At 43.1% G+C, this 25,641-nt stretch overlaps 1 protein-coding gene across 1 annotated transcript in view; it reads left to right on the plus strand.

Moving 5' to 3' along the window:
- GABRB1 (gamma-aminobutyric acid type A receptor subunit beta1) overlaps positions 1-24,401 on the plus strand; it is a 135,116-nt gene extending 110,715 nt beyond the window's left edge. Inside the window, exons 6-9 of the mRNA XM_048508797.1 lie at positions 15,150-15,287; positions 15,367-15,519; positions 17,644-17,885; positions 23,943-24,401. Coding sequence (XP_048364754.1) covers positions 15,150-15,287; positions 15,367-15,519; positions 17,644-17,885; positions 23,943-24,290 — 881 coding nt within the window. The 3' untranslated portion in view covers positions 24,291-24,401. The remainder of the gene's footprint in view (positions 1-15,149; positions 15,288-15,366; positions 15,520-17,643; positions 17,886-23,942) is intronic.
- Positions 24,402-25,641: the final 1,240 nt, after the last annotated feature.

The following is a 25,641-nucleotide window of genomic DNA, read 5'->3' on the forward strand; positions in this document are numbered from 1 at the left end:
TAATGCACTTTCAAACTGCTTTCAGTGCTCTTTGAAGCTGTGCGGAATGGCAAAATCCACTCGCAAACAGTTGTGAAAGTGATTTGAAAGCATTATTTTACGTGTGCGGAACGGGCCTTATTGAGCGCTGTAAAAGCTTACCTCTCATATTCTTCTGTCTCTGTACTGCTAGTGCCCTCATGCTGCCAACCTCCCGTTCAGGAGTCCACCATAATCAGAAAATTGAGGGGAGGCACACCAGTAATACAAACCATGACAAATCTGCACCAAAAAGTTTAAAGTACCTCCTTACTTGTGGAACTGAATAAAGTTTCTTAACCCTGAACCAAAGTGTCCAGTTTTTTTTTAATGTTATTAAACGTTTTGGCAAAACTGGAATAAGATGTTTAACCTCCTTCAAATGAACAACATGCAGCTTACAAGTTAAAAATTATATAACACAGCCATATTAAAGAATCCCAAACACAATATTGTAGCAACGCAGAAATAGCAATTCATATAATATAGCCACACAGCCTCACAGGAGCAGCTAAGCAAAGCAGCCTGCCTGGCTTCTAACTATCAGAGTTCTCTAAAAGATTTTGCATTCACATTGAGTTGCAGCTTGTAAATCCAAATTACAGGCAATTTTGCAGGCTATCTACCTCTGGTTTCTAATTCATCTGCTGTATGTTGTTCATTTAAAGGGGATTATACATCTTTAAAGCAGATTATACATCTTATTTCTGTTTTTCCATAATGTTTAACATAATATAAACATCACTGGAAACTTTGATTCTCTTTATTCAGCACAACAGTACTTTAAGCTTCTGGTGCAGATTTTTCATGGTTTCATGGTTTGAACCATTACCATTTGCTGTGTAGTCCAATCTGTTTTCTCCAGGTCATGGAAATGTCCAAAAATAACATTTTGAGGGGGCACAAAGCAGAATAATTTGAACCATACAATGAGCAACAACGAGTACACATTAATGGCTTACCTCCCTTCCCCACTGAGATTTAATATTTTGCATTCACAGTTGTATCTGAAGCAGTGAAATAAAACGTTTGTTGCATCCTCTTGCTGTTGGGAAATTAACTGCATAGGGTTCTTCACAGTAATTTAGCATCGTTTAGTTACCTTGGACTTCAGTGGAGTCCCAGCACGCTGGGATAATGGCTGCCAAATGATATGTTAATGAACCAAGAGAAGATGGTGCAGGGGGGGGGGGTTGCAAGGGTCTCAAGGACAGAATGCGAGTGGGAAAATACAAGTGGAATGTTTTCTAGATCTTCCATGCCTGCTGACACTCTAACAGTGACAATATACAAATTTTAATAGGCTCAAAGGGGGTGCTGCTATCCAAGGAAGCATTGTTCCATGCAGCTGAAATGAAAAACATTATTTGAGAGGTCATTTTGCAGTTTTCCAAAACCGGACTCTCGCTAGCCTAATTTATTATCACATTGGTATCCTGCCCTTCTCTTAAGCAGCAGAGAATGCATTTCTCCTTGTATCTCACAACGAGAGTTCTTCCGATCGGCATTAGCGATCAGTCTACAGTCACTCCTGAGTTTCCTGGATGTCTGGGGATTCAAACCAGATCCGCCATTTTCACTGACGATCTACCAGTGATAATATACAAACATGGTGTAGTGGTTAAGCGCAGCACATTCAACTTGTTTTGAATCCCCGCTCTTCCACATGAATCCTGCTGAGTCACTTTGGGTCAGTCACAGTTCTCTTAAAATTCTTTCAGCCCCGCCTACCTCTACAAAGTGTCTGTTGGGGGAGGAGGAAGTGAACACAATTGAGACCCCTTAAGATAGAGAAGCTAATCCAATCAGGCTAGCCTGTCAGATCTTGTCTGGCTAGCAGGGTAGGGTCTGGTTCATATCTGGCTTGGAGACCACCAAAGAAGTCCAGTTTGTGATGCAGAGGGGTCGCCATAAGTCAACAGAGGTTTCAGGTTGTGAACTATTTACCATGAGAAGGGAATGTTTTAGTGGGGTATATATTGTCCATGTCCCAAGGTGGGGAACCAAGGTGGGGAACCAGTAAGTGTTTAGGTGGAACTTGCTATGCAAAGGTGTGGTTGATAGTATTGTATTGCGGGTGGGATTTTTGATGGGGAGTGATTCACATTTGCATTCCCTACAGCTATATATACCCCATTAAAACATTCCCTTCTCACTGGACACAGTGTGTAACAGACTTCCCTCTGTGATACACCTCTGAAGATGCCAGCCACAGATGCAGGCAAAACGTTAGGAACAAATTCTACCAAACCACGGCCACACAGCCCAGAAAACCCACCAAAACCAGTTGAATCCAGCCATCAAAGCCTTTGACAATACATTAAAACTCAAACTTGAACGTGATTTGGTACTCCATCTGAAGCAGTGCAGCTGGCAGAGCCAGGGATGTACCTAAACAAAATGGCTCCTGGGGCAGATTGAGTAATAACATCAGCATTGACTCATCTTAGTCCAGCTGTGTACAGAGTTCATCTGTGAGGGTTAGCAATGCCATCTCTGTTCCATGACCAGGTCAGAAACCAGACAAACCAGTCCAGAGTCAAAGTATCCTCCGGGAAAGCCTAGAGCTGGTCCACTGCCACTCACTCAACTACCTTACCCAGGAATGAAAAATTTGACTCTAGGTGGTAGTGGAACAGATTAATGGGATCCAGAGATGGCTTCTTTAATAGCAGCTTTACCACTGCCTCTTTCAATCACTCTGGGAACACTCCTAAACTTCAGAACAGATTGATAATCTCCACTGGAGGTCATATCCTATCCAGTGGTGGGATCAAAAAATTTTAGTAACAGGTTCCCATGGTTGTGGGATTCAAACTGTGGCGTAGCGCCAGTGGGGCTGGGCAGGGCACAACGGGGGCGGGGGCGGGCATTCCGGGGGCGGGGCATTCCTGGGCGAGGCTGTGGCAAGGATGCAGCCGCTGCGCCAGTCCTTGGGCGGGAAACGAATGCACGTAGGCGCAGGCTGCCACGCACGCCCGTGCACCTCCTGCTAGACTGCTTCAAGTTCTGCATGCTACTGCTGAGAGGAGGGGCGTAACTAAGGCAAAAATCACGTGGCAAAATCACCAATTAGTAACCCCCTCTCGGCACACACAAATAATTAGTAACTTACTCTCGGGAACCTGTGAGAACCTGCTGGATCCCACCTCTGATCCTATCCCATTTCACCAGACATGACTGGCGCAGGTCAAAGGGGCAAATGGTAGGTGTTAAAGCCATCAAGATACTGTCAACATTGGCCTAGGAGAGTTGACTGAACTAGTCTAGTTTGGGGCCTGATGATGGCCAACGGGCCTCCAGTTCATACTTTTCCCAGCAGCAGATTGCAGCCTTGCTGTTTTGATGTGCCTGCCTTTCTATAACTCTGTTGGTACAGCAATCAGTTTAAATCTACTCTGCCTGATCAACAATATATTCCCAGATCTCGCTGGCAGCTAGAGTTCACAAGCTCCAGATGAGGCCCGGAGAGCTTTCAGAATTAAAACTGATCTCCACAACAGAGATTTGTTTTCTTGGGAAAAAACAGCTATTTTGGAAGTGGGCACTAAGACATTATACCCTGCTGAGGAGTTTCCCAGCCCAGAGTTGGCAATCTTATTAAGAGCTCAGAGCTTTCACACATTATACCTGTCCTGATATTCAGAGCAATTGTGCCTCAGAGCCTGAGCCCCTGAAGTCAGCAGAGCTCAGAAACTGCCAGCTGGCTGCAAGAGCCCTTGACAACCTTTTATTCATGAGGGTCAAAATGAAATCTCAACCTGGAAGCACCTGTACTGGAGAGTCTCGCTATTTCACATTTTAAGAAAAAGAGGAACGGACTAGTGATAATGCTTTTGTCCTCATATAATTGACCTTTGTCACATTTTACTTATTATTCACTGTGTTTTTGCCAAAGTATGAATAGCTGCTTGAAGCATAGGTTGAATTTAAAGATCCATCTTTTGTTTAAGCTCAGTTCCGCATATAATAAATGAATGTTTCTTCTGCCTGCTTTTATCCAAAACTCTCACATAAAGGAATTCAATGTGTATCCTCTCCATTTGAATATGTTCTGTACTACAAAGAGATCCTAACTGCTAACACGCTGAGTTGGATCATGAACGTATCAGTACTCACAGAAGGGATATTCCTGGGCTCCTCTCTCTTGCTCCAACCTACCATCTGCTCCAGCTTGTGGGAACCGATTCCTTCTCTATAGTGGATCTAGGGTTACCAACCTCTGGGGTGATGTCTTTGTAGAGATTTCTGCAGTCTGAAATCAGTTCACTCTGAGAAAATGGCTGATCTGGAGAGTGTATTCTATGGAATGATACCCCATTGAGGATCCTTCCCCTAACGTGTCTGTTTTCTCCAAAATTTTGCATCTATTTTATCATGTTCTGTTACAGTATTATATGGCAATAACATTTTATTTTTTCCCCTAATTAATGTCTTGAATCTCCAGTGACTGTTTGAAATTTGTCTTCCTTCTTAATTGGCTGTCTACTTTGGCTAGTTCTCTCAGTTTTGATAGCAATGGATGATATAACGACCACAGACTATTCTTTGCTTCATCTTTGACTATTTGCCAGGGTTTTAGTTTTCCTAGATTGTACATCATATTCTCATAAACTGTATAATCAATTTTCTTCAAAGTAAATACCAACTAGAGATGTCAATTGTGAGATTGGCGGACTCATTCTATTTCTGCATTGAAATAATATTCTTAACAAACCATCTCTCAAGATAGTCTTCCATCTTGAATTTGAATTGCTCTTTATTACTTATTAATCCATAGTTACATATTCCTTCTTTAATGTCAATTGTTTCCAGTTTTACTCTCCTTCAAGTTGGATTAATAATCAATCAAACACCTGGACTAGTCAGCATCTTGACAGCACAGTTTAATATTTTGTGCAGCTAAACTTCCTCTTCTTTTCTTTTTGTAATGTTTTGTGTATTACTTTTGGCTTCTTTTCACTGCATATAAAATTGTTTACCATTCTCTGCCATTTTTTTAAAATAGTATTTTTATCTATATAAATTGGTAACATTTGGGCCCTTTCTGCACAGGCCGGAATCACCGATTCTGGCCCGGTAAAACATCATCTGGGGGGGGGACCCTTCACACAGGCGGTGCTTAGAAAATGATGCAGCACCACTCTCCCCCCCCAAACGATGTATTCAAACCTCGCTCAGGGAGCGAGGTTTTTGGAATACGCCGGCTTCCATGTAGTGCCGAGTGAACGGCACCAGGTGGAAGCTGGCGTATTCCCTGCACCAGCCCCAAACGCCTCCTTACCTCCTCCTGGCTGCTGTCACTCTGTGGAGGCCAGGGGACACGCCTCCTAGCCTTCATCCCTGCAGTCATCGCTCTGGCCATGGGGGCGTGTCCCCTGGCCTCCACAGAGCTACGGCAGCCAGGAGGAGTTAAGGAGGCGTTTGGGGAGTTGCGCGGCCATGCGGAGCCTGCTCCGCCAGCTGCGCAGCCAGCAGGGCTGTTTGTGCAAACGGCCACAGGTCTTGCATCGGCATGAACCCCGCTGCTCTGGCCATGCAGAAACGGCCTTGGAATTAAAAAAAACAGCTTTGATAGTATATACATTTTAAATACAGAATTCTGTTCCACAATTCATATTTTAACAAACATTAATTAGAAATAACCAGGATGCATTGTTGAAAACTTGCTCTGCATTCAAAACCATAAATTTCATTTTTTCACTTTTTCTTTGAGCATTCAGAGACATTAAATCAATGTCTAATATTGTATTGTCGAAGGCTTTCACGGCCGGAATCACTTGGGTGCTGTGTGGTTTCCGGGCTGTATGGCCGTGTTCTAGCAGCATTCTCTCCTGACGTTTTGCCTGCATCTGTGGCTGGCATCTTCAGAGGATCATGATCCTCTGAAGATGCCAGCCAACAGGCTATCGAAAATATACCATCTGTTTCCTTAACTGAAGCCATCTAATATTGTTTTTCATGTATCGTCCTGAGATTAATGCCATTTGATCATCATGAATTAAGTCTGTAATACATTTTGTAGTCTTTCAGCCATTATTGTTATGAAAATTTTACAAACCACATTTATCTATCATCTATCTATCATCTATCATCTATCATCTATCATCTATCTATCTATCTATCTATCTATCTATCTATCTATCTATCTATCTATCTATCTATCTATCTATCTATTTATAACTTGAATTTGATAGACCGCCCACTCCCAAAGGGCTCTGGGCAGTATATAATACATGTTTAAAACTAGACAGATAAAACAGATCAGAATAACATAAAACCATAATACCATAATACCAAGTTAATATACAATGATCAGATGGCGATATCACATTTGGCAATGAGATTGGCCTATATGATTGTGCTAATAATGTGTCATTCCCTTCATTATATATTAAAGTTATATTCATTTTTAGCTAAATAGATAGTATATTCTTTATCTCTTTTTTTCACTCATTCTTCGTAAGGGCACTCCTAATATTTCTTCAAAACATTTATATAAGTTGCTGTCAATCCCTTCTTCAGTTTTTTTAATAGCATGATTAATTTCTTATATTATTATTACTTGGTTTTAGACTTCTGAGCTCAGCTGTAAATCTTTCAATTGGAACTTGTATTAAAGATACCTCCCACACGTATAGAATCTTTTTGTAAAGATTTTTGAAAAAATATTTTTTGTGTTCATGTATTTCTTGCTTTGCATGAACTACTTGATTTCCTTTCTTGATCCCAAGTATCCTTTTTTTCCCTCTCTTTCTTTCTTCAAACAATATGCTAAGTTTCTTCCATATTTTTTTAACATCTGAAATGTCTTTGTTTTAAACTTTTAACATGTTCTATTCTTTTTCTGCTTCTAACAAATTCAGTTGATTCCTCAGATGTTTTCATTCTTTTAGCTTTTTCTTATTGCTGGTAGTTTGATGGTCTAACATCTTCATTTTGTGTCTTTTTTAATTGATTCTTGTTTCTCATTTTTCTAACTATATCCTTTTCCACAAAAAGATAAAAGTGTGCTCGGTAGTAGTGTGGCAGAAGTGCGTGCTTCCACAGTAGAAAATAGTCCTGAAGGACCATGAGCAGGCGGCCATTGAGGTGGGGAGGAGGTGGGTGAGCCCAGCTTGGTCTTTAGGCCAGGGGGAATGGGGAGGGTGTTGCCAGGCTTGGCAGGAGAGCGGTGGCTTGCTGCCACTGTCCTGCTGACATGGTTTGATGTTGCCAGCCCTGGTGTTTGGACCAGGGGGGAGGGTGTGGGGGATGGGGAGGATGGTGCCAGGCCCGATGGGAGAGTGGCAGCAAGCTGCTACTGTCCAGCTGACCCGGCTTGGTGTTTGGGCTAGGGGGAGTACTAGGCCCTAGGACCCAATGGGAACATTCTACAAGGAAGAAGGTCCAGGGGGTAGTGGCGGATGAATTAAAAATATATCCTGAGATCTTTTAATGGGAAAGGGTATAGTAGCCATTGCTATTAAAGTTCCTCTCTGGAAGGCCTTACTAGCCCTCCCATATTGTTGTTGCTATAGTTTCAGTTGGGAAATTAATGCTGAAATAATCCATCAAATCTCTCTTGCATTTCTGTATTGCCTCATCTTGTAATAATAATAAATTATTTAGTCTCCATCTTCTTCTTTTTTCTTGTTTCCATTTTTCCAGATTAATTCTATTGGATTATGATCTGCCAAAGTCTTTGGTAAGATTTCTGCTTTCCCAACTTTTTTAAATCAACATTTTTTTTTATATCCAACACATGCCCATTCTGGAATACGATTGGTGTCTTTGAGACCTGGATGAAGTGCTTGCTAAGCATCTTCCAATTCTAAAATTCCCATCTACCTGAACACCTTTTGGGGGGAGATTTTCGTCAATATTTTTAGATCTGTATTTTTTATATATATCTAAAACCCCATTCATATCTCCAAAATTAAAATCTCTCCTTCTAGAAAGTATAATAATGTTTGGTAACTTTTTTTAAAAAAAAAATCAGTTTTAGAATTATTTGGAACATATGCTTACACCAATTTTCATACTTGTTTTTCAGTTAATTTACTCTTCAGCATCAAATATCTTCCAATTTTATCTTTTCATTCTTCAAATACTTCCAAAATTGGATTATTAGTAAATATTGCAACACTTTTTTTGTTTGTGTTGATGCCATATATACCTCACCTAATGTTTTTGCAGTTTGATATATGTTTCTTTCTTTTTAATCTGTGTACCTTGGACAAATAATATAACTTTTTTTTAGTCGATTAATTTAAATGTTTAGAAGGTGAATTTAATACATTCAAATTCACAGAGATTGTTTTTAATTCGTTGATTTTTTCCCCCTTCTTTTTTTCTTTTCTTTATAGCTCATTCCTCTTCTCTGGATGTGGCTCCTGCATCTTCCATGTCTGAGCTTTGGACTCTAGCTTCTGCTAAGAATTCTTGTAAAAAGTAATTTGGCTTGTTCAGTTGTTATTATTCTGCCCTTTGTCAAGATATTTCTAAAGGAAACGGAATTTTCCAATAATATCTGATTTGTCTCTCTTGCAGCACTTCATGTTTCCAAATTCTTTCCTTTTTTTATTGAGCTGGGACAGTGATGGCGAACCTTTTTGAGACCGAGTGCCAGGGGCGGAGCAAGGGGAAACTGTGCCTAGGGCACATGTGCACCCTGCGCCCCTGCCACGCCCCTGTTTGTCCCCACCCTGCCCTGGAATGCCCACAGAATACCCTGAAACACCCCCACCATGCCCCCAGTACACCCTTGCCTCGCCCCCACAGGGGCCCGTGCCCAGTGCATCATGCACCCATCGGCCCCTTGGCACTATGCCACTGCCAAGTGCCCAAACAGGGGCAACGGCACGCGTGCCCACAAAGAGGGCTCTGAGTGCCACTTCTGGCACATGTACCATAGGTTCACCACCATTGGGCTAGGAGGTAGGTTTTAGAATATCTGTATTTCTTGAAGCGGTGTTGTGAGTATCTTTTTTCCATGTTGCATTTTGTAAACTTCATTTTTTTATGAGTAAAGCTTATTCTAGCTTAGGCTGATTCCACATGGGCCCAAAACAGCAGTGTGAAAATGGTGTGAAAATGGTGTAAAAGGGTTTAAAACGGTGTAAAAGGGTTTATACTGTTTTCACACCATTTTCACACCGGTGTTTTTGGCCCATGCGGAATCAGCCTTACGTATTTTGAATTGGTTCTAAAAAATTGTTAAATTTCTAAGGTCATCTTTCATTTTTAATTTTTTTAAAATTCTTTCTCTAAGTCCACATCTCCAAATCTTTGTAATTCAGCAAAAGGGTAAATTGTTGCTTTGAGTTTTGATTCCAAGACTTGAGTCCTTTTATTTGCTTTTGTTATACAACTTGCTTGTATATCTTCTACTAAGTTCTTTTTGTCTATCTTTAAATCTTTTTGGCTTTGATTTCTGGAATATCCAACTAATTTTCTTGAATTTTTTGGCTCATTTCCTGAAGTTCTGATACTATCTTGGTTCTTTTTTTGGTATGTCTTCTTTTATTTTAACAATATTCTCTTGTGGAATTGATAATAAAACTGCAAAGATTGTCATGCCCTTATATAAAGCCGTGGTGCGACCGCACTTGGAGTACTGTGTTCAGTTCTGGTCGCCACCTCTCAAAAAGGATATTGAAGAGATAGAAAAAGTGCAGAGAAGAACAACGAGGATGATTGAAGGATTGGAGCACCTTCCTTATGAGGAGAGGCTGCAGCGTTTGGGACTCTTTAGTTTGGAGAGGAGGCGTCTGAGGGGGGATGTGATTGAAGTCTATAAAATTATGCATGGGGTAGAAAATGTTGACAGAGATAAATTTTTCTCTCTTTCTCACAATACTAGAACCAGGGGGCATTCATTGAAAATGCTGGGGGGAAGAATTAGGACTAATAAAAGGAAACACTTCTTCACACAACGTGTGATTGGTGTTTGGAATATGCTGCCACAGGAGGTGGTGATGGCCACTAGCTTATGGAGGAGAAGTTGATCTATGGCTACCAATCTTGATCCTCCTTGATCTCAGATTGCAAATGCCTTAGCAGACCAGGTGCTCAGGAGCAGCAGCAGAAGAAGGCCATTGCTTTCACATCCTGCACGTGAGCTCCCAAAGGCACCTGGTGGGCCACTGTGAGTAGCAGAGTGCTGGACTAGATGGACTCTGGTCTGATCCAGCAGGCTAGTTCTTATGTTCTTATGTTCTTATGTGTTTGTCTGTTTGCTGTAATTAAGTCAGAGTATTTTTATTTTCTTGTTTTCAATCTGTTGAAAGGGCTTTCATTTGTCATAAAACCGATGACATTATCTTCTCCATTATTATATCTATATCATCTCCTGAGCTGTATTCAATCTTTGCCCCTTTGATTCCAGATGCCATCTTTCTCAAGTCTCTCAATTGCTTTCTCTGTTTAAATCCTGTATACAATTTTCCATAAAACCATGTAATCCTATTACCATATAAACAAACTTATAAAGTCATTACCTCAATTTTATATAAACAATCACAACCTTGGGGTGTTGTGTGGTTTCCAGGCTGTATGGCTGTGTTCTAGTAGCATTTTCTCCTGACATTTTGCCTGCATCTGTAGCTGGCATCTTCAGAGGATGACTACCTTTGTTGCAAACTTTATAGTTAGAAAATATTGATATATATTATTTAATTATTGGGCAGCCCCTCCCAAACCCAGAGGCAGTGAGCTGCAGCACCAATGCAGCACTGCCCTGCTGCCTCAAGAAAAACTTTTTGGTGGTGCAGAGAGCAGTGGAAATCCCTGGACCTCCCCACCACCCAAAAACCCACATAGAGCTGAATGGACTTATACTGCTGAAAGGTGAGTTGGACTACCAGCCCTCAATTTTAGTAGGGACCCAACTAAAGTCAGCTCTGCCCCTGGCAACACCCTGGCCTTTCTTCTCCCATTCTGCCATCCAAGCAAACGAAACATCAACCTGCAATTCCTGACTGCCCTCTGCAACTGTTCAGAAGGCTATTTCACCTCCTGCTTTGCTGGTGGGATCTTTCTTTCACAGCACCTTTGCTAGCAGTAGCCAGACATGGCATTTCCCAGCATGGCCCAAGTAAAATCTTATGGTGGGAGTTTTCCTCTTGTGAACATCAGTAGTAATATTTAGCTGGAAGTGAAGTGGAGGACTTCTCAAAGGAGTGAGAGGGGTGTCAAAATTTGATTCAGCTGTTCTGGAAATATAACACTGAAAACTTTCTGGCTCCTTCCGCACACGCAAAATAATGTGTTTTCAAACCACTTTCACAACTGTTTGCAAGTGGATTTTGCTATTCTGCACAGCTTCAAAGAGCACTGAAAGCAGTTGGAAAGTGCATTATTCTGCATTTGCGGAATGAGCCTCTGTGTCCATCTACACAATTTAGACCTTCCAATAACTTCTTCATTTGGCTTCTGTATACTGCTCTTCTCCATTACTTCCACGCTGCTGCTGCAAAACAGATGCAAAAAAAATTCTTAAGCTTTAGAATCTGTGCTTATTTTTATAAACTTTAATATGCACCATTTTAAAAAATCACACATATATAGCCTTAAGTAGACATATGACGATGGCTTCTTTCTTGTAAATAAAGATATAGTGTGGTTTAAAAAAATGGAAGACAATAATGATGATGAAGCCTACTTAGCTTCAAAATCAGCAGTGGTGTAAGAACAAACAGATTCCATTTGAAACAGATCAAAGTTCACTCAGTATTGTGCTTGACTTGTAGAACTTTAACACAATAGCACCAAGCTGTTTGCAAAGGAATTGTGACCGTGGCTTTGGCTTTGGCTCAGTGATAGAGGTGGTGTTTTGGTTGCAGAAGGCCACAAGCTCAGTTTCTGGCACGTCCAGTTGAAGGATCTCAGGCAGCTGTCATAGAACAAGACCTCTCTCTGCCTGAGACCCAGGAGAGCTTCTGCCAGGCAGAATGGACAATATCAAGCTAGATCAGGGGTCTGCAACCTGCGGCTGCAATTGGCCATGCTGGCAGGGGCTGATGGGAATTGTAGTCCATGAACATCTGGAAAGCCGCAGGTTGCAGACCCCTGGTCTGACACAGAACAAGGCAGAAACATACAAAAGAGGAGTGTTTTTGGCCAGCTGTTGGGTACAGTGGTCTGGCCCTGATCTGGCCCCCTCACCACTGTGGTGGAGTGGTCGGTGTTGGTGGTGCTCAGGGCTGGGACAAGATGATATCCCTGGGAGAGTGGACTGTAATACTGAGTGGGAGACAGGGGAGCAGTTTTCCATCATCCTTGCATGCCACCCCTCCCTTCCCCTCCCCCTCCCTCCGTTAGGGTGGGTGGGCCATGTCCAGATGCAGGGGCCCCTCCCCCTCCCTCCCTTGCATGCCAACCCTTCCTCCTCTCCCTCCCCTTCCCTTGCATGCCACCCCCCTTCCCCTCCCACTGTTAGGGTGGATGGGCCATGTCCAGATGCCAGGCCCTCTCCCCTCCCCCTCCCTCCCTCCCTCCCCCTCCATCCTCCCTCCTCACAACAGACACCTTATGAAATGGGTAGGACTGAGAGAGTCTATTCCACCATGTATGACTTTCACATGATAGCAATCTACAGCCAGAGATGGCACAGACTTCTAATGTGCAAAGAGGCCCTTAGGAGTTTGTGCAATGTGTGAAGAGTCCTGAGCACCCTAACCCCTTCAGACCCCATGATATACTGGGGATCTGGGGGCAATGAAGCAAGAGGGGTGATTGCTTAAGTGCAGGTGTTGGGAATGGTGGTGCGGATCTGACTGGACACTGGTGAGAGCCCATTATCGGACCTATCAAGTGGTGGTGGTGTATTCTTCTGTCCTCATTATATCCTCAAGTAGCCATCCAGCAGAGTTACTTGAAGAGATTAATGGCTTGCTGTCCCACCCCTAGGCAACTGTGACCAGGGAGCCCCCTGGTATCTGTTGTGATGATTTTGCTCTGCACTTCTGAAAAAAAAAAGTAGTTCAGATCCACATGGGATTGGATTCCACTATTGAGAAGCGTATTGTGGAGGTGTCAAGATCACTGACTGGCTCGGTTTTATTGGATCAGTTTCAGTTCTTGAGGTCCGATGACATGGACAAGTTTCCTGCAGGGATGCAGCCTACTACTAGTCCATCCTGGCTGATAAAAGCTAGCCAGGGCTGGGGGGGCTTGCCTCTTTGATGGAGGCAGTGGTCCTCCCACTTGGAACCCTATGCTGCTAAGCAATTATCATCCTGTGGCCAACATCCCATTTTGGGGCAAGGCCCTGGAGTCTGTGGTGGTGGCTGAACTGCAGGCTTACTCGGAAGAAACTGGTTTTCTGGACCCTTGTCAATCTGGTTTCAATCATGGTTATGGCATCGAAATGGCTCTGGTTGCCCTGAAGGTTGACCTTTATCAGGAGAGAGATGGGGGAATATGACCCTGTTGAGTCTTGATTCTCCTTGATCTCTCAGTGGTTTTTGATACAGTAGTATTTTGCTGGAATGGCTCAGGGAATGGGGTTGGGGGGAGGTGTTACAGTGGTTCCCCTCCTACTTCCAGGGTTGGTTCCAGAAGATAGTGCTGGGAAACACTAACCCTTGTAGACAGTGGTGGGATCCAAAAATTTTAATAACAGGTTCCGATGGTGGTGGGATTCAAACAGTGGCGCCGCCACACTCACGCACCTCCAGTTCCTATTGGGCAGGGAGGTTACTTTAGTAACCCCTTCTCGGCACTCAGAAAAAATTAGTAACCACTTCTAGAGAAGTGGTGAGAACTGGTTGGATCCCACCTCTGCTTGTAGAGTTCCCCAGAGTTTGGTCCTGTCCTCTATGCTGTTTAACATCTATATGAAGCCGCTGGGTGAAGTCATCAAGGGATTTGGTCAAGTATCATCAATATGCCGATGACACCAAGTTCTATCTCTCCATTTCATCAGTCAGGAGAGGCATGTGCTAGACCTCTGCCTGGAAGCAGTTATGGGCTGGATGAGGACCAGCAAAGTGAGGCTAAATCCAGGCAAGATGGAGGCTCTCTTTTCCAGGCTCCCAAGTCTGCAAACTCACGGGACACCTGGTTCTGAATGAGGTTGTATTACCCAAGAAGGACTATGTGTGATATTTGGGGGTGCTCCTGGATTCATCACTGTCCTGTGAAGTTCAGGTGACAGAGGTGGACAGAGAGAGGGCCTTCCGGCAACTCCATCTGGTTTGCCAGTTCTACTCATTTTTAGACAAAGGGGACCTGGCCACAGTGTTGCATACTCTGGTAATCTCTCAATTGGGTTACTATAATACACTCAACATGAAGCTGTCCTTGAAGATGGTGTGGCAACTGGAGTTGGTGTAACATGCACCAGCTGGGCTATTAGCCAGTACAACTGGCCAGATGCACATCACATCGGTCCTTAAGGGATTGCACTGGCTCCTGGGCCCAATTCAAGGTGTTAACATTCATTCATTCATTCATTCATTCATATTTTTATTAGATTTTGACGTTGACATACAAAGTTTTAAATGACTTGGGCCCTGCCTACCTGAAGTAGGGCCTGTACCCATATGAACCTGCCCATATGAACCTGCCCAGGGCCTGTACCCATATGAACCTGCCCAGGCATTCAAAGTGGGAAGAACTCCTAGTGCTACCTTTTCTGGAGGGCTTTTTCCGTGATTGCCCCCAGGCTCTGGTATAGTCTTCCCATCAGAGATTCACCAGGCTCCTACCATTTATGGGTTTAAGCCTATGGCAAAGACCTTCCTCTTTGCCATGGCATGTTGTTAGCCTCTCTGGAAACCACCTATACAGCTGCTGGTCAGGGGTGGGAGTGGCTGTTGGGGTTATTTTAATATAATATTTATTGCTGTTTTAATTGTTTTATTTCATTCATGAAGTTTTATGGTTTTTATTGTTTTTTAACCTTTGTAAGCCACCTAGAGCTGCTAGTATGAGGCGGAGTATAAATATCATAAATAAATAAATATACATTTCTTTATTTGTATTTTCATCATATATTTGGAAGAGTTATATATCTACATTTCTCCCAAGCATCTCATGACCCAAAACCAGTTTTATTGTCATTGACGTTGCTTAAAAACTGTACAAAACTTGTTTTAAAATATAGTCGACAAACACTGCCCTGTTACTATTTTCCCCTGTTGCAGATGGTTATACAACTGAGGATATTGAGTTCTACTGGAATGGAGAGGACACAGCAGTAACTGGAGTGAATAAAATTGAGCTCCCCCAATTCTCGATTATTGACTACAAGATGATCTCAAAAAGAGTAGAATTTGCAACAGGTAAGCGCTGAAGGTCACAAGAGAAGCTCCAGAAACAGCCAATATTCCTAGCATCACATTTTCCATTTGTGTTTAATAGGGGCATACCCTCGGTTGTCGCTCAGTTTTCGGCTCAAAAGAAATATTGGCTACTTCATTTTGCAAACCTACATGCCTTCTACTCTGATCACAATCCTGTCATGGGTATCTTTCTGGATCAACTATGATGCATCTGCTGCAAGAGTGGCTCTAGGTAATCTTCTCTTTCCACTATGCAACCACCCAAGGGTCCTAAGTGTTTCTGCCAGAAGCTCTGCCTGTAGTGTAGTGCTGTCACAATACTACCATGGTTTATGACATTGCATTGGCATAGTAAGAAGAAGAAGAAGAAGAAGAGTTTGGATTTATACTCCACCTTTGTCTCCTGTAAAGAGACCCAAGGTGGCTTACAAACTCCTTCCCTTCCTCTCTCCACATCAGACAACTTCTTCTCTTCTCTCCACATCCCTTCCTCTCTCCACATCAGACAACTTGTGAAGTAGGGGGGGATGAGAGAATTCTGAAAGAACTGTGACTAGCCCAAGGTCACCCAGCAGGGTTCATGTGAAGGAGCAGGGAAACAAACCCAGTTCACCAGATCAGGGTACACCGCTCATGTGGAGGGGTGGGGATTCAAACCCAGTTCTCCAGATTGGAGTCCACTGCTCTTAACTACTACACCATGACTGGCCTGTGAGTCACAAACTAAGAACAGAAGAATTCTGTTTCTAGATCAAGTCAAAGTTTCCCCACCAATGGCCACTTAGGTGGCTCGGGAAATTCACAACCATTATCCCCTATTCTTTGCCCCCCCCCTGCAGCCCAGCATCTAGAAACTAGAAGCAAGCCATCTCATGGAGAACATGGAGATTCTGTTTACCGGGGCTCAAGACGAGGAGACCAGCACCTTGGAAAGGGACGGTGGGACGGCTTGTCAGCCTCGACCGCAGGAGAGGGAGAGGGATCGCCACATCATGGCTAATAGTCATTAATAAGCCATGAATTTATCTCTAGAAGAGGCACTGTTTCATTGGGGACAATATTATCCCTGTAAAAAAAAATTAGTCATTCAAGAAGAAATGTTCTACACTTCCCCCTCATGCACCCTAAATCTAGGGTTGCCAGCCCCAACAGCAATAGGGGTATTTTGGGGACAAAGACTAATCTAACACTGTTGGTGGGGAGATACAGCAAAGTGTGGGAAGGGGGCCTAAAAGACAGATGTGACAAGGAAGCCTCATGCGGGGAGGACATTCCAAAGGTCCAAAGAGTGAGGACAGAGAGGCAGATTTTAACTGAGGGCTGGATAGTACAGGAGGAGATAGTTCTTCAGGTATTTTGGCCCCCAAGCTCAAGTGGTCTTTCATGATAACTGCCACTGGTTATGCAAGCACAAAACCAGACAGTGTGCCCTCTGTGGAGTTATCTAAAGGATAACTGCATGGGCATAAGGAGGGGAAGAATTGCAATCGATTCCCTCCTTGACAAATAAGTATCTTGTGACCTCATGACCTTGACCCTGGGGAATACAGGCCGATAATCAAATAGATTTCATTTGTAAACTGCAACAGTAAAAAGAGTCCCTAAGTTGGAATTGGGGGAGAGAGGTTGTCTGTCAAATCACAGCTGACTTATGGCGCCCCGCTAGAGTTTACAAGGCAAGAGACATTCAGACGCGATTTGCTGTTGCCTGCCTTTGCATCTTGACCCTGATATTCCTTGGAGAACTCCCAGAGCTGACCCTACTTAGCTTCTGAGAGCTGATAAGGTTAATCTGGGGCTATCCCAGTCAGGGCAAGTAGGAATGTACTTGTGACTGATTACCAGGGCACACCTCAGCCCTCACCCTGTAGCACATGCAGCTACTGTGAAGGTACAAAGCTGCTCGACACAGTACTGGAGCTGAACATCAGCAGTAAACACTGATCAAGAGATCAGCTTCTGTGTACGCTAAGCGAATTCGAGGAGACCATTCATTTTCATGCTGAACTTCTTAGCATCCCTGTAAAGCAGGGGTCTTCAAATGATAGCCCTCCAGATGTTCATAGACTACAATTCCCATGAGCCCTACCACTTGACCATGCTGGCAGGGGTTGATGGGAATTGTAGTCCATGAACATCTGGAGGGCCATAGTTTGAAGACCCCAGCTGTAAAGGATGCTGTTAGTCCCCCACTATCACTGCTCGCTGTCTCCCTACCTGAAAGTCTGTGACAAGACTCCAAAGATGTGCAGTTGGGACCTATATGTCAAATTCATTCATAAAGTGGACTAGTATATTTTGGTGATATCTCCTGCGTACAGAGTTGTCTTACGCCGCCTCTTTTCTTGCATCTCAGGAATCACCACCGTGTTGACCATGACTACCATCAGCACTCATCTCAGGGAGACGCTGCCAAAGATTCCATATGTGAAAGCAATCGACATCTACCTGATGGGCTGCTTTGTGTTTGTGTTCCTTGCCTTGCTGGAATATGCATTTGTAAACTACACGTTCTTTGGGAAAGGTCCCCAGCAACAGAAGAAGGCAGCTGAAAAGGCTAATAGCGACAAGAGAAAAGTGGATGTGAATAAAGTTCAGGTAACTGTCTCCTCCAGTTTCTGTATAATTTTTCATTTCATTTATATCAAGGCAAATGTGAATGTTCTGAGGATATGAAAGATCAGGAATTACATTTGCAGTGAAGTAGCTTGTCCACCGTGTTATCACTGTCTATCAGATTACCCTTTTCTACATGCTTGTTAACCTGTTCAAAGAACTCCAAGAGGGTTGGTCAGGCAAGAGTTCTGCAACGGGAAGCATGTGGATAAGAGATATCCCAAAAATACCACATATTTGGACTTCCAAAACATCGTATACTTGGAGAAAATACTTCACCAAAGATTCCTAAGTAACCTTAGGAAGAAGAAGAAGAAGAGTTTGGATTTATATCCCCCCTTTCTCTCCTGTAAGGAGACTCAAAGGGGCTTACAATCTCCTTGTCCTTCCCCCCTCACAACAAACACCCTGTGAGGTGAGTGGGGCTGAGAGAGCTCCGAGAAGCTGTGACTAGCCCAAGGTCACCCAGCTGGCGTGTGTGGGGGTGTACAGGCTAATCTGAATTCCCCAGATAAGCCTCCACAACTCAAGCGGCAGTCATGGGATAAAATGATGGGTCCTCTTGTGGACTGAAAATTGGTTAAATGACAGGAAGCAAAGAGTATAAATAAATGGACGATTATTGCAATGGAGAGAAATAGGCAATGGGGTCCCACGAGGATCTGTATTGGGACTAGTGCTGTTCAATTTGTTCATAAATGATTTGGAACTGGGGATGAGAAGCAGAGTAGCCCCATTTGCAGAGGATAACAGGATGGTGAAAACGAAGGTGGGTTGTGAAGAGTCTAAACCAAGTGAGTGGGCAAATGAAAATCAAAGTGGATAAATGTCACATGGTTCATATTGGAACAAAAATCCTGTCTCAACTGACTGAAGCAAATACTTTTAATGGACAACGACAGTGCCGGCTTAGGGTGTCATTTCTGTTCACCATATCTGCGTGGAGTTCTGGTCACCAAATCTCAAAAAGAACACTGCTGAGCTGGAAAAAAAATACAAAGGAGGGCAGTCAAGATGATTAGGAAGCTGGAGCGCTTTTTCTTGAAGAAAAGGTTGGACAGTATGGGACTGTACATTCTAGAAAGTGGCTAAGGGAAAACATAATAGATGTTTTAAAAATGAGGCATGGGGTGAAGAAAATGGAGAGGGGGATATTTTTTTTTTCTTCCTCTCTCATAATACAACAGCTTAGGGGCACCCACTGATGTTACCGAGAAACGGGTTCAAGATAGACAAAAGAATAATTAAACTGTAGAATTTACTGCCAGTGGAGGCAACAATTGCCCCAAGCATAGGTAGCTTTAAAAGGTAGTTAGATTCACAGAGGAGAAGTCCATTGGTGGCTATTGGCTATGGAGACTGAGGGTGCTTCCGCATTGTCGTGCTCGACCTGAGATCGACTAGAGTCCGACCCGAGTCCTCCGCACAGACGTAGCGTCGGACTCGTGTCTGACTCGACTCACCTCCCTCTCGCCATTGAATTTCTCAACTCTACTGGGGAGTTGAGTCGACTGGCGGACTCGGGTTGCACTCGAGCCGAAGCCGACGGAGTGCGGAATCTCCGTCACTCGACTCTGCCATGTAGCCAATCACAACTAAGTATTTCGCCCATGCGCAGAAGGGGAGACTCGTGGCGGCGCGAAAAGCTTTGGGCATGCGCAGAACGGGGGACACAGCAACCAATCGGAACGCAGCACAGGGAGGTGGTCCCGCCCTCTGAGCTCGGCTCCGGAGACACGAGTCGGCTGCTGTGCGGAGGAACGGGAGGACTCGAGTCAAGGTAAGACTCCGCCGACACGAGTCAAACCTGAGTCGACTCGTGTGTCCGGAAGGGCTCTGAAGGGAACCACTAAAGAGCCCCCTGAATATCAGTGCTAGAAGGCAGCATCAGGAAGGGCCTAAACCTCTGTGCCCTATAGGGCAACTGGTCAGCTGCTATATGAACAAGATATGGACAAGATCCTGGATTATATGAACCACTTGCCTGATTCAGCAGGCTCCACTTAAGAACATAAGAACAAGCCAGCTGGATCAGACCAGAGTCCATCTAGTCCAGCACTCTGCTACTCGCAGTGGCCCACCAGGTGCCTTTGAGAGCTCACCTGCAGGAGGTGAAAGCAATGGCCTGCTGCTGCTGCTGCTGCTGCTGCTGCTGCTCCCAAGCACCTGGTCTGCTAAGGCATTTGCAATCTCAGATCAAGGAGGATCAAGATTGGTAACCATACATTGACTTCTCCTCCATGAATCTGCCCAAGCCCTTTTTAAAGCTATCCAGGTTAGTGGCCATCACCACCTCCTGTGGCAGCATATTCCAAACACCAATCACACGTTGCGTGAAAAAAATGTTTCCTTTTATTAGTCCTAATTCGAAGGATTTCCAATGTTGTCTGTAATATTACTCCTTATTTCTCCATTTGCCAAGCCATTTAATTTCAACTATACACAAGTTCTTGAGCAGCAATTCTATCTATATTTTAGGTACTGTACTCTTTCTTTGTAATAAAAGGATCCAAATGTCTATTGAGCCAACTCCCATGCAAGTCTGTGGAGTTGGACAAGAATAAAATTTGAATAAAACGTAAAAGATCATTTCCTCCTTCCATTCTGTGAAATGTGTTAATTTGTTAGTGAGCTGAGAAAAAAATTGTTATGTTTTGAAACACCTATAATTCAGAAAAAGTGAATAGCCCTATCATTTATACGGATCAGGAAGCTTGAAATGATTTTAAAACTCATTTAAAATCACAGCAGCCTCATCCATAACATTTTAAATTAAAACCGTAATTCATCCACTGCTTGCCATCCAATAAGCAATGAGTGCACGCCACTTTTAAACAAAGAGACCCACATGAATCTTCCGTTTAAACTATTAGCACTTATGAATTATTTCTCTTTACAATTGGCTAGAGCCTATAGATCAACATTAATGATATTTACACTCCTACCGCAGGTGAATACATCATAACATTTGGGCATCCTTTAATTTATCCACTGGATTTTTCATTAATTAAAAGCATATGAGATATGTGCAGTTTTTTCCTCACATCTTTTATTACTCAGTCCAGCACAATAAAGCAACAGCTGTCTTTGCCGGTTGTCTGCAGCATCTAAGAAGTATGTTGCCCCTGAATTCAGAGGTTTCATTTAGCTCTCATGGCTTATACTCATTTATGGCTTTCTTTTATTTAGATATTTACTTTTCTCCCTGATGAGGACCCAAACACCATTATTTTCCTCTTCTCTCTTTTATCCTTACAACAACAACCCTATGAGGCAGGGATGGCCAACCAATGGTGCTCCAGATGTTCATGGACTACAATTGGCTATGCTGGCAGGGGCTGATGGGAATTGTAGTCTGGAGCGCCATAGGTTGGCCACCACCCCTGCTATGAGGTAATTGAGAAAGAGGCCCAATGTCACCCCAGCTATATGGCAGAGCAGAAATTTGAGCCTGGGTCTATCAGATTCTGGTCCAGCACTCGTAATAACTACATCGCGCTGGCTAAATGTGTCCTTCATGAATTTATTTAATTTCTTTAAATCTAGAGTGCATGGTGTACTGTAGCACTTTCATTTTCAGAGGTTCAGCTTGTGGCTTTCCTGGTCTACATTGACCTGCTTACCACACAACAGTTCAAAATCATGTTGCTTTTCAAGTGGATGTAGGCATTCAAGGAAGGAAGGAAGGAAGGAAGGAAGGAAGGAAGGAAGGAAGGAAGGAAGGAAGGAAGGAAGGAAGGAAGGAAGGAAGGAAGGAAGGAAGGAAGGAAGGAAGGAAGGAAGGAAGGAAGGAAGGAAGGAAGGAAGTGTTTAATGTTCCCATGGTAGTGGACAAGATATCTTTCATGGAAGCTTCTTCATCATTACTTATTTTTCATTGAGGAACCCCTGAATGCTTCTGAGAAACCCCAGAGTTCCCCCATACAGCCTGAAAATCACAGTGGAAGTAAATTTTGTGGCACTTCTTTACATACTAGACATGGGTAACTGTGAGTGATGTTCACCGGGGTCCTATTTGCCCCAGTGAATTCTGCTGAACTGGTAAAGAACACTCTGATGCAGTGGTTTGACTGGAGTTAATTTAATGGTTCTTGATCTTGAGGCACAGAAATCAAAATAGACAGCCAAGAGGAAGAGAAAAGCAGGATATCAAAAGAAATAAAGAAATAATGCCAAAGACTTACATATGAACATAGAATACAGGGAAGGTAGAAAGAAGAACTTCTTAGTCATTCACTGACTGGAAACTTCTGACTACTCTTTCAGTAAAAGGAGACGAGCACATGGGATGAGTTCAGTACATTACACACAAAGGAACTGAAAAATCAATAAAAAAATTAAAAAGCCAAGTGTCTTATGCTTCATTATCACAACAATATGGTAACACTGTGGAGTGGGGTAATTTCTAAGGTCCTTTGGACCTGTAAAAATCATTTAAAAAACAAATTTCCAGTCAAAATTCATTTTTCATTATTAGTGGTATCTGTGTAGCTGGAGAAGGCTTTCTTCTGAGGTAGTTTTGACCAACTTCTGGATATTCCCCAGAAGAAAGTCAGCAATGCCTGTCGATCAACTCTTTCTGAGTCTAATTTTCTCATCTCTTTCTCACAGAAAAAAATTACAGACTTAGAATGTTGTCTACAGAATTTTGTCTTCAGAAATCAATTTTGGTCAATATGGCAGGGGCTGAATCAGGCTAAATTTCAAGTTCACAGAACCAAATGAGCAGCCGAGATACGAAAGTATATAATTTGACTGGCACCATGAAGCTCCTGTTACTCTGTCCCTCATGGAAAATATTGAACTGATATGCTTTCAGAAGCCAGTGGAACTGCCCAATGAAAGAGACCAAAATCCAGCTGCTTACCCTTTGTATGTGAGATACATAATTATCATTGTCCTGTTACCTAGGTTTACCCAGACAACTTTCATTGGGCATTTCTTTATTGACTGTAACAAATACAATAAGGCCCAAGAAAAATGGATTATTAGATATATCCAAAAGAGGACCCCTGCTATAAAACAAAAGTTTGTAGACAAGACGCTAGCAGATACTGATCCAAGTGTAACTTTGGGAGTCCCAGAATTTCTATTGCAATTAATAGCACTATTTTTAAAGTTTTGATTATACAGTTCCGTATACTTATAATGTTACATTAGTTTTATAAAATTGTAAATGTATTTTTATTGAATTTTGTATACATACATTTTAGATATTATGTTTGAGATATTATGATATGTATACATTTACTCTTTTCCTTTTGCTCATGACTTGTTGGCCAATGAGTATTAAATAAATATGGATGGATACGGACAACTACCTAATATACATGTGTGGATATTCTAAAAAGTAGTGTTTAAGAGCTGAAACATGTAATTACTGCCAGAAATGCATGTCAAAAACAAGTCTGAAATCCTAACAAATACCATGTTAACAAGAAAAGCAAGAGCAGGAGCAGCAGTGGCGTAGGAGGTTAAGAGCTCGGGTATCTAATCTGGAGGAACCGGGTTTGATTCCCAGCTCTGCCGCCTGAGCTGTGGAGGCTTATCTGGGGAATTCAGATTAGCCTGTACACTCCCACACACACCAGCTGGGTGACCTTGGGCTAGTCACAGCTCTTCAGAGCTCTCTCAGCCCCACCTACCTCACAGGGTGTTTGTTGTGAGGGGGGAAGGGCAAGGTGATTGTAAGCCCCTTTGAGTCTCCTGCGAGAGAGAAAGGGGGGATATAAATCCAAACTCCTCCTCCTCCTCCTCCTCCTCCTCCTCCTCTTCTTCTTCTTCTTCTTCTTCTTCTTCTTCTTCTTCTTCTTCTTCTTCTTCTTCTTCTTCTTCAAGTAATTTCCAAACCAGTACCCTAGCTCAGAATTCTGGTTAACATTTACTGAAAACATTAGCCAGAAATTGCAGCTAAAGTTGCCTACTTTGCCCTCCACAATAGGGCAAACAACAGCACAGTGGTTTTATAAGCAGCTCACTAAGAGTGTGAAGCAGCACTAACAAACTCAAGATCATCTCTAAAGCATCCTTCTTCTTTAGGTCGATGCCCATGGGAATATACTCCTCACTACCCTGGAGATGAGAAACGAAGTCAGCAGCTCTGATGTGCTCACAAATGCCAATGACCCGAGAGCCACCATGTATTCCTACGACAGTGCCAGCATCCATTATCGAATCCCCGCCTCCACTAGGGACATCTACAGCCGAAGCACTTTGGATCGGCACACGGTCCATCAAAAGGGACGCTTGCGGCGAAGAGCATCGCAGCTCAAAGTCAAAATCCCGGATTTGACTGATGTAAATTCCATAGACAAGTGGTCCAGAATGGTCTTTCCTATCACATTTATTCTTTTTAACATCATTTACTGGCTTTATTATGTGCATTGACTTACACTGTGATTCCGCCACCTACCCATCCCAGACTCCTTTTCTCCTTCCCTGACTTTAGCCAACCTTAAGGACTGTGAAATGACAGCGCTACATGTTCAAGGTAAAATATTCAGCCATTTGATCCGTTGGGGGGATGCTTTTAACCACATCTGAAAACTGCACCATATTTACGTCAAAAAGAAGATGAGTATCTGTTGGTACGGTCATCGCTCTTTAGATCCGCTTTGAAAGAGCAACAGCATTGAAGATGTAAGTGCTACTCTTCTATTTTGGTCTTGGTTTTAAGATAATTTCTGGGGATCTTTCCTTTCTTTTAATTTAGTACTTAAGTGTAAAGTGAAGCTCTCATTTTCTAAAAACACATTTCTCTCTGATAGGATCATCATAATATTTGCAAACAGTTCAGTGTTGTACTGGAAGAGATACAGCTTACAAGTTGACCGCATACTGTCTGCATCTAGGGAAAGCTACTGACATTAATAGTACAGTTAGGGCTGCAATTTTCCATCCATTCTTTGGTTGGATTCATCGATAGATTCCCCTTGTAAATTGTTAAACATGATTTTTAACACAAGCACTTAAAAACTATTCACGGGCAAGTGGAATCTTAGAACAACATCGTCCTCCATTGCTTAATATACAGGGATTGTCTCTCCAAAGAGGTTTTCTGCTGCAACATAGCCCTGCATTATTATTATTTTTCTTTTAGTAACTGAAAAAAAATTCATGTAACATACTTTACAAAAGTATGTAAAGCTTCGATCAAAATTTAAGTTTTAAGATGAGGGAAGAGATTACTTGTTCTGCAGTGCGCCCACCCTGTCCCACCAATTAGACTGCTGTTAGGAGGGGCGGGGCGGGGGGCAGGAAGACCATGGACTTCAGAGGGAAGTTGGTAAGGCAGAAGTTGCTGCTGTTCGTTGGGCAAGATTATGGTGAGTAAAAAGGAGGGGGAGCTAAAGGTTCCTATGTGTTCAAAGATGTCAAGTCCTATGCAGTGGCAGACATAGACCCCCCACACACACACACACACACAGGTAACCTCCTTGGTCTCACTAGTTTCCATCTTGCCCCCAGCCGAGACACTCTCTGCTCTTCCACCAGTAAGACCTTCCAATTCCTTGCCTCCCCACCCGCCCCTTTCAAGGACCGCACACTGACTGTGGCCATATTGTTTTTTGGGCACACAAGACTTCTAGAGAGGTCTTAGGGCACATTCTAAAGACTTGCAAGGGGAGAAGAGTTTCAGAGTCCAGTGACAGTTAATGGTTTAGAGCAGAGGTCTTCAAACTATGGCCCTCCAGATGTTCAGGAACTACAATTCCCATCAGCCTCTGCCAGCATGGCC

The sequence above is a fragment of the Sphaerodactylus townsendi genome, linkage group LG10 (assembly GCF_021028975.2).
Source record: "Sphaerodactylus townsendi isolate TG3544 linkage group LG10, MPM_Stown_v2.3, whole genome shotgun sequence".
In the NCBI taxonomy this organism is placed as follows: Eukaryota; Metazoa; Chordata; class Lepidosauria; order Squamata; family Sphaerodactylidae; genus Sphaerodactylus; species Sphaerodactylus townsendi.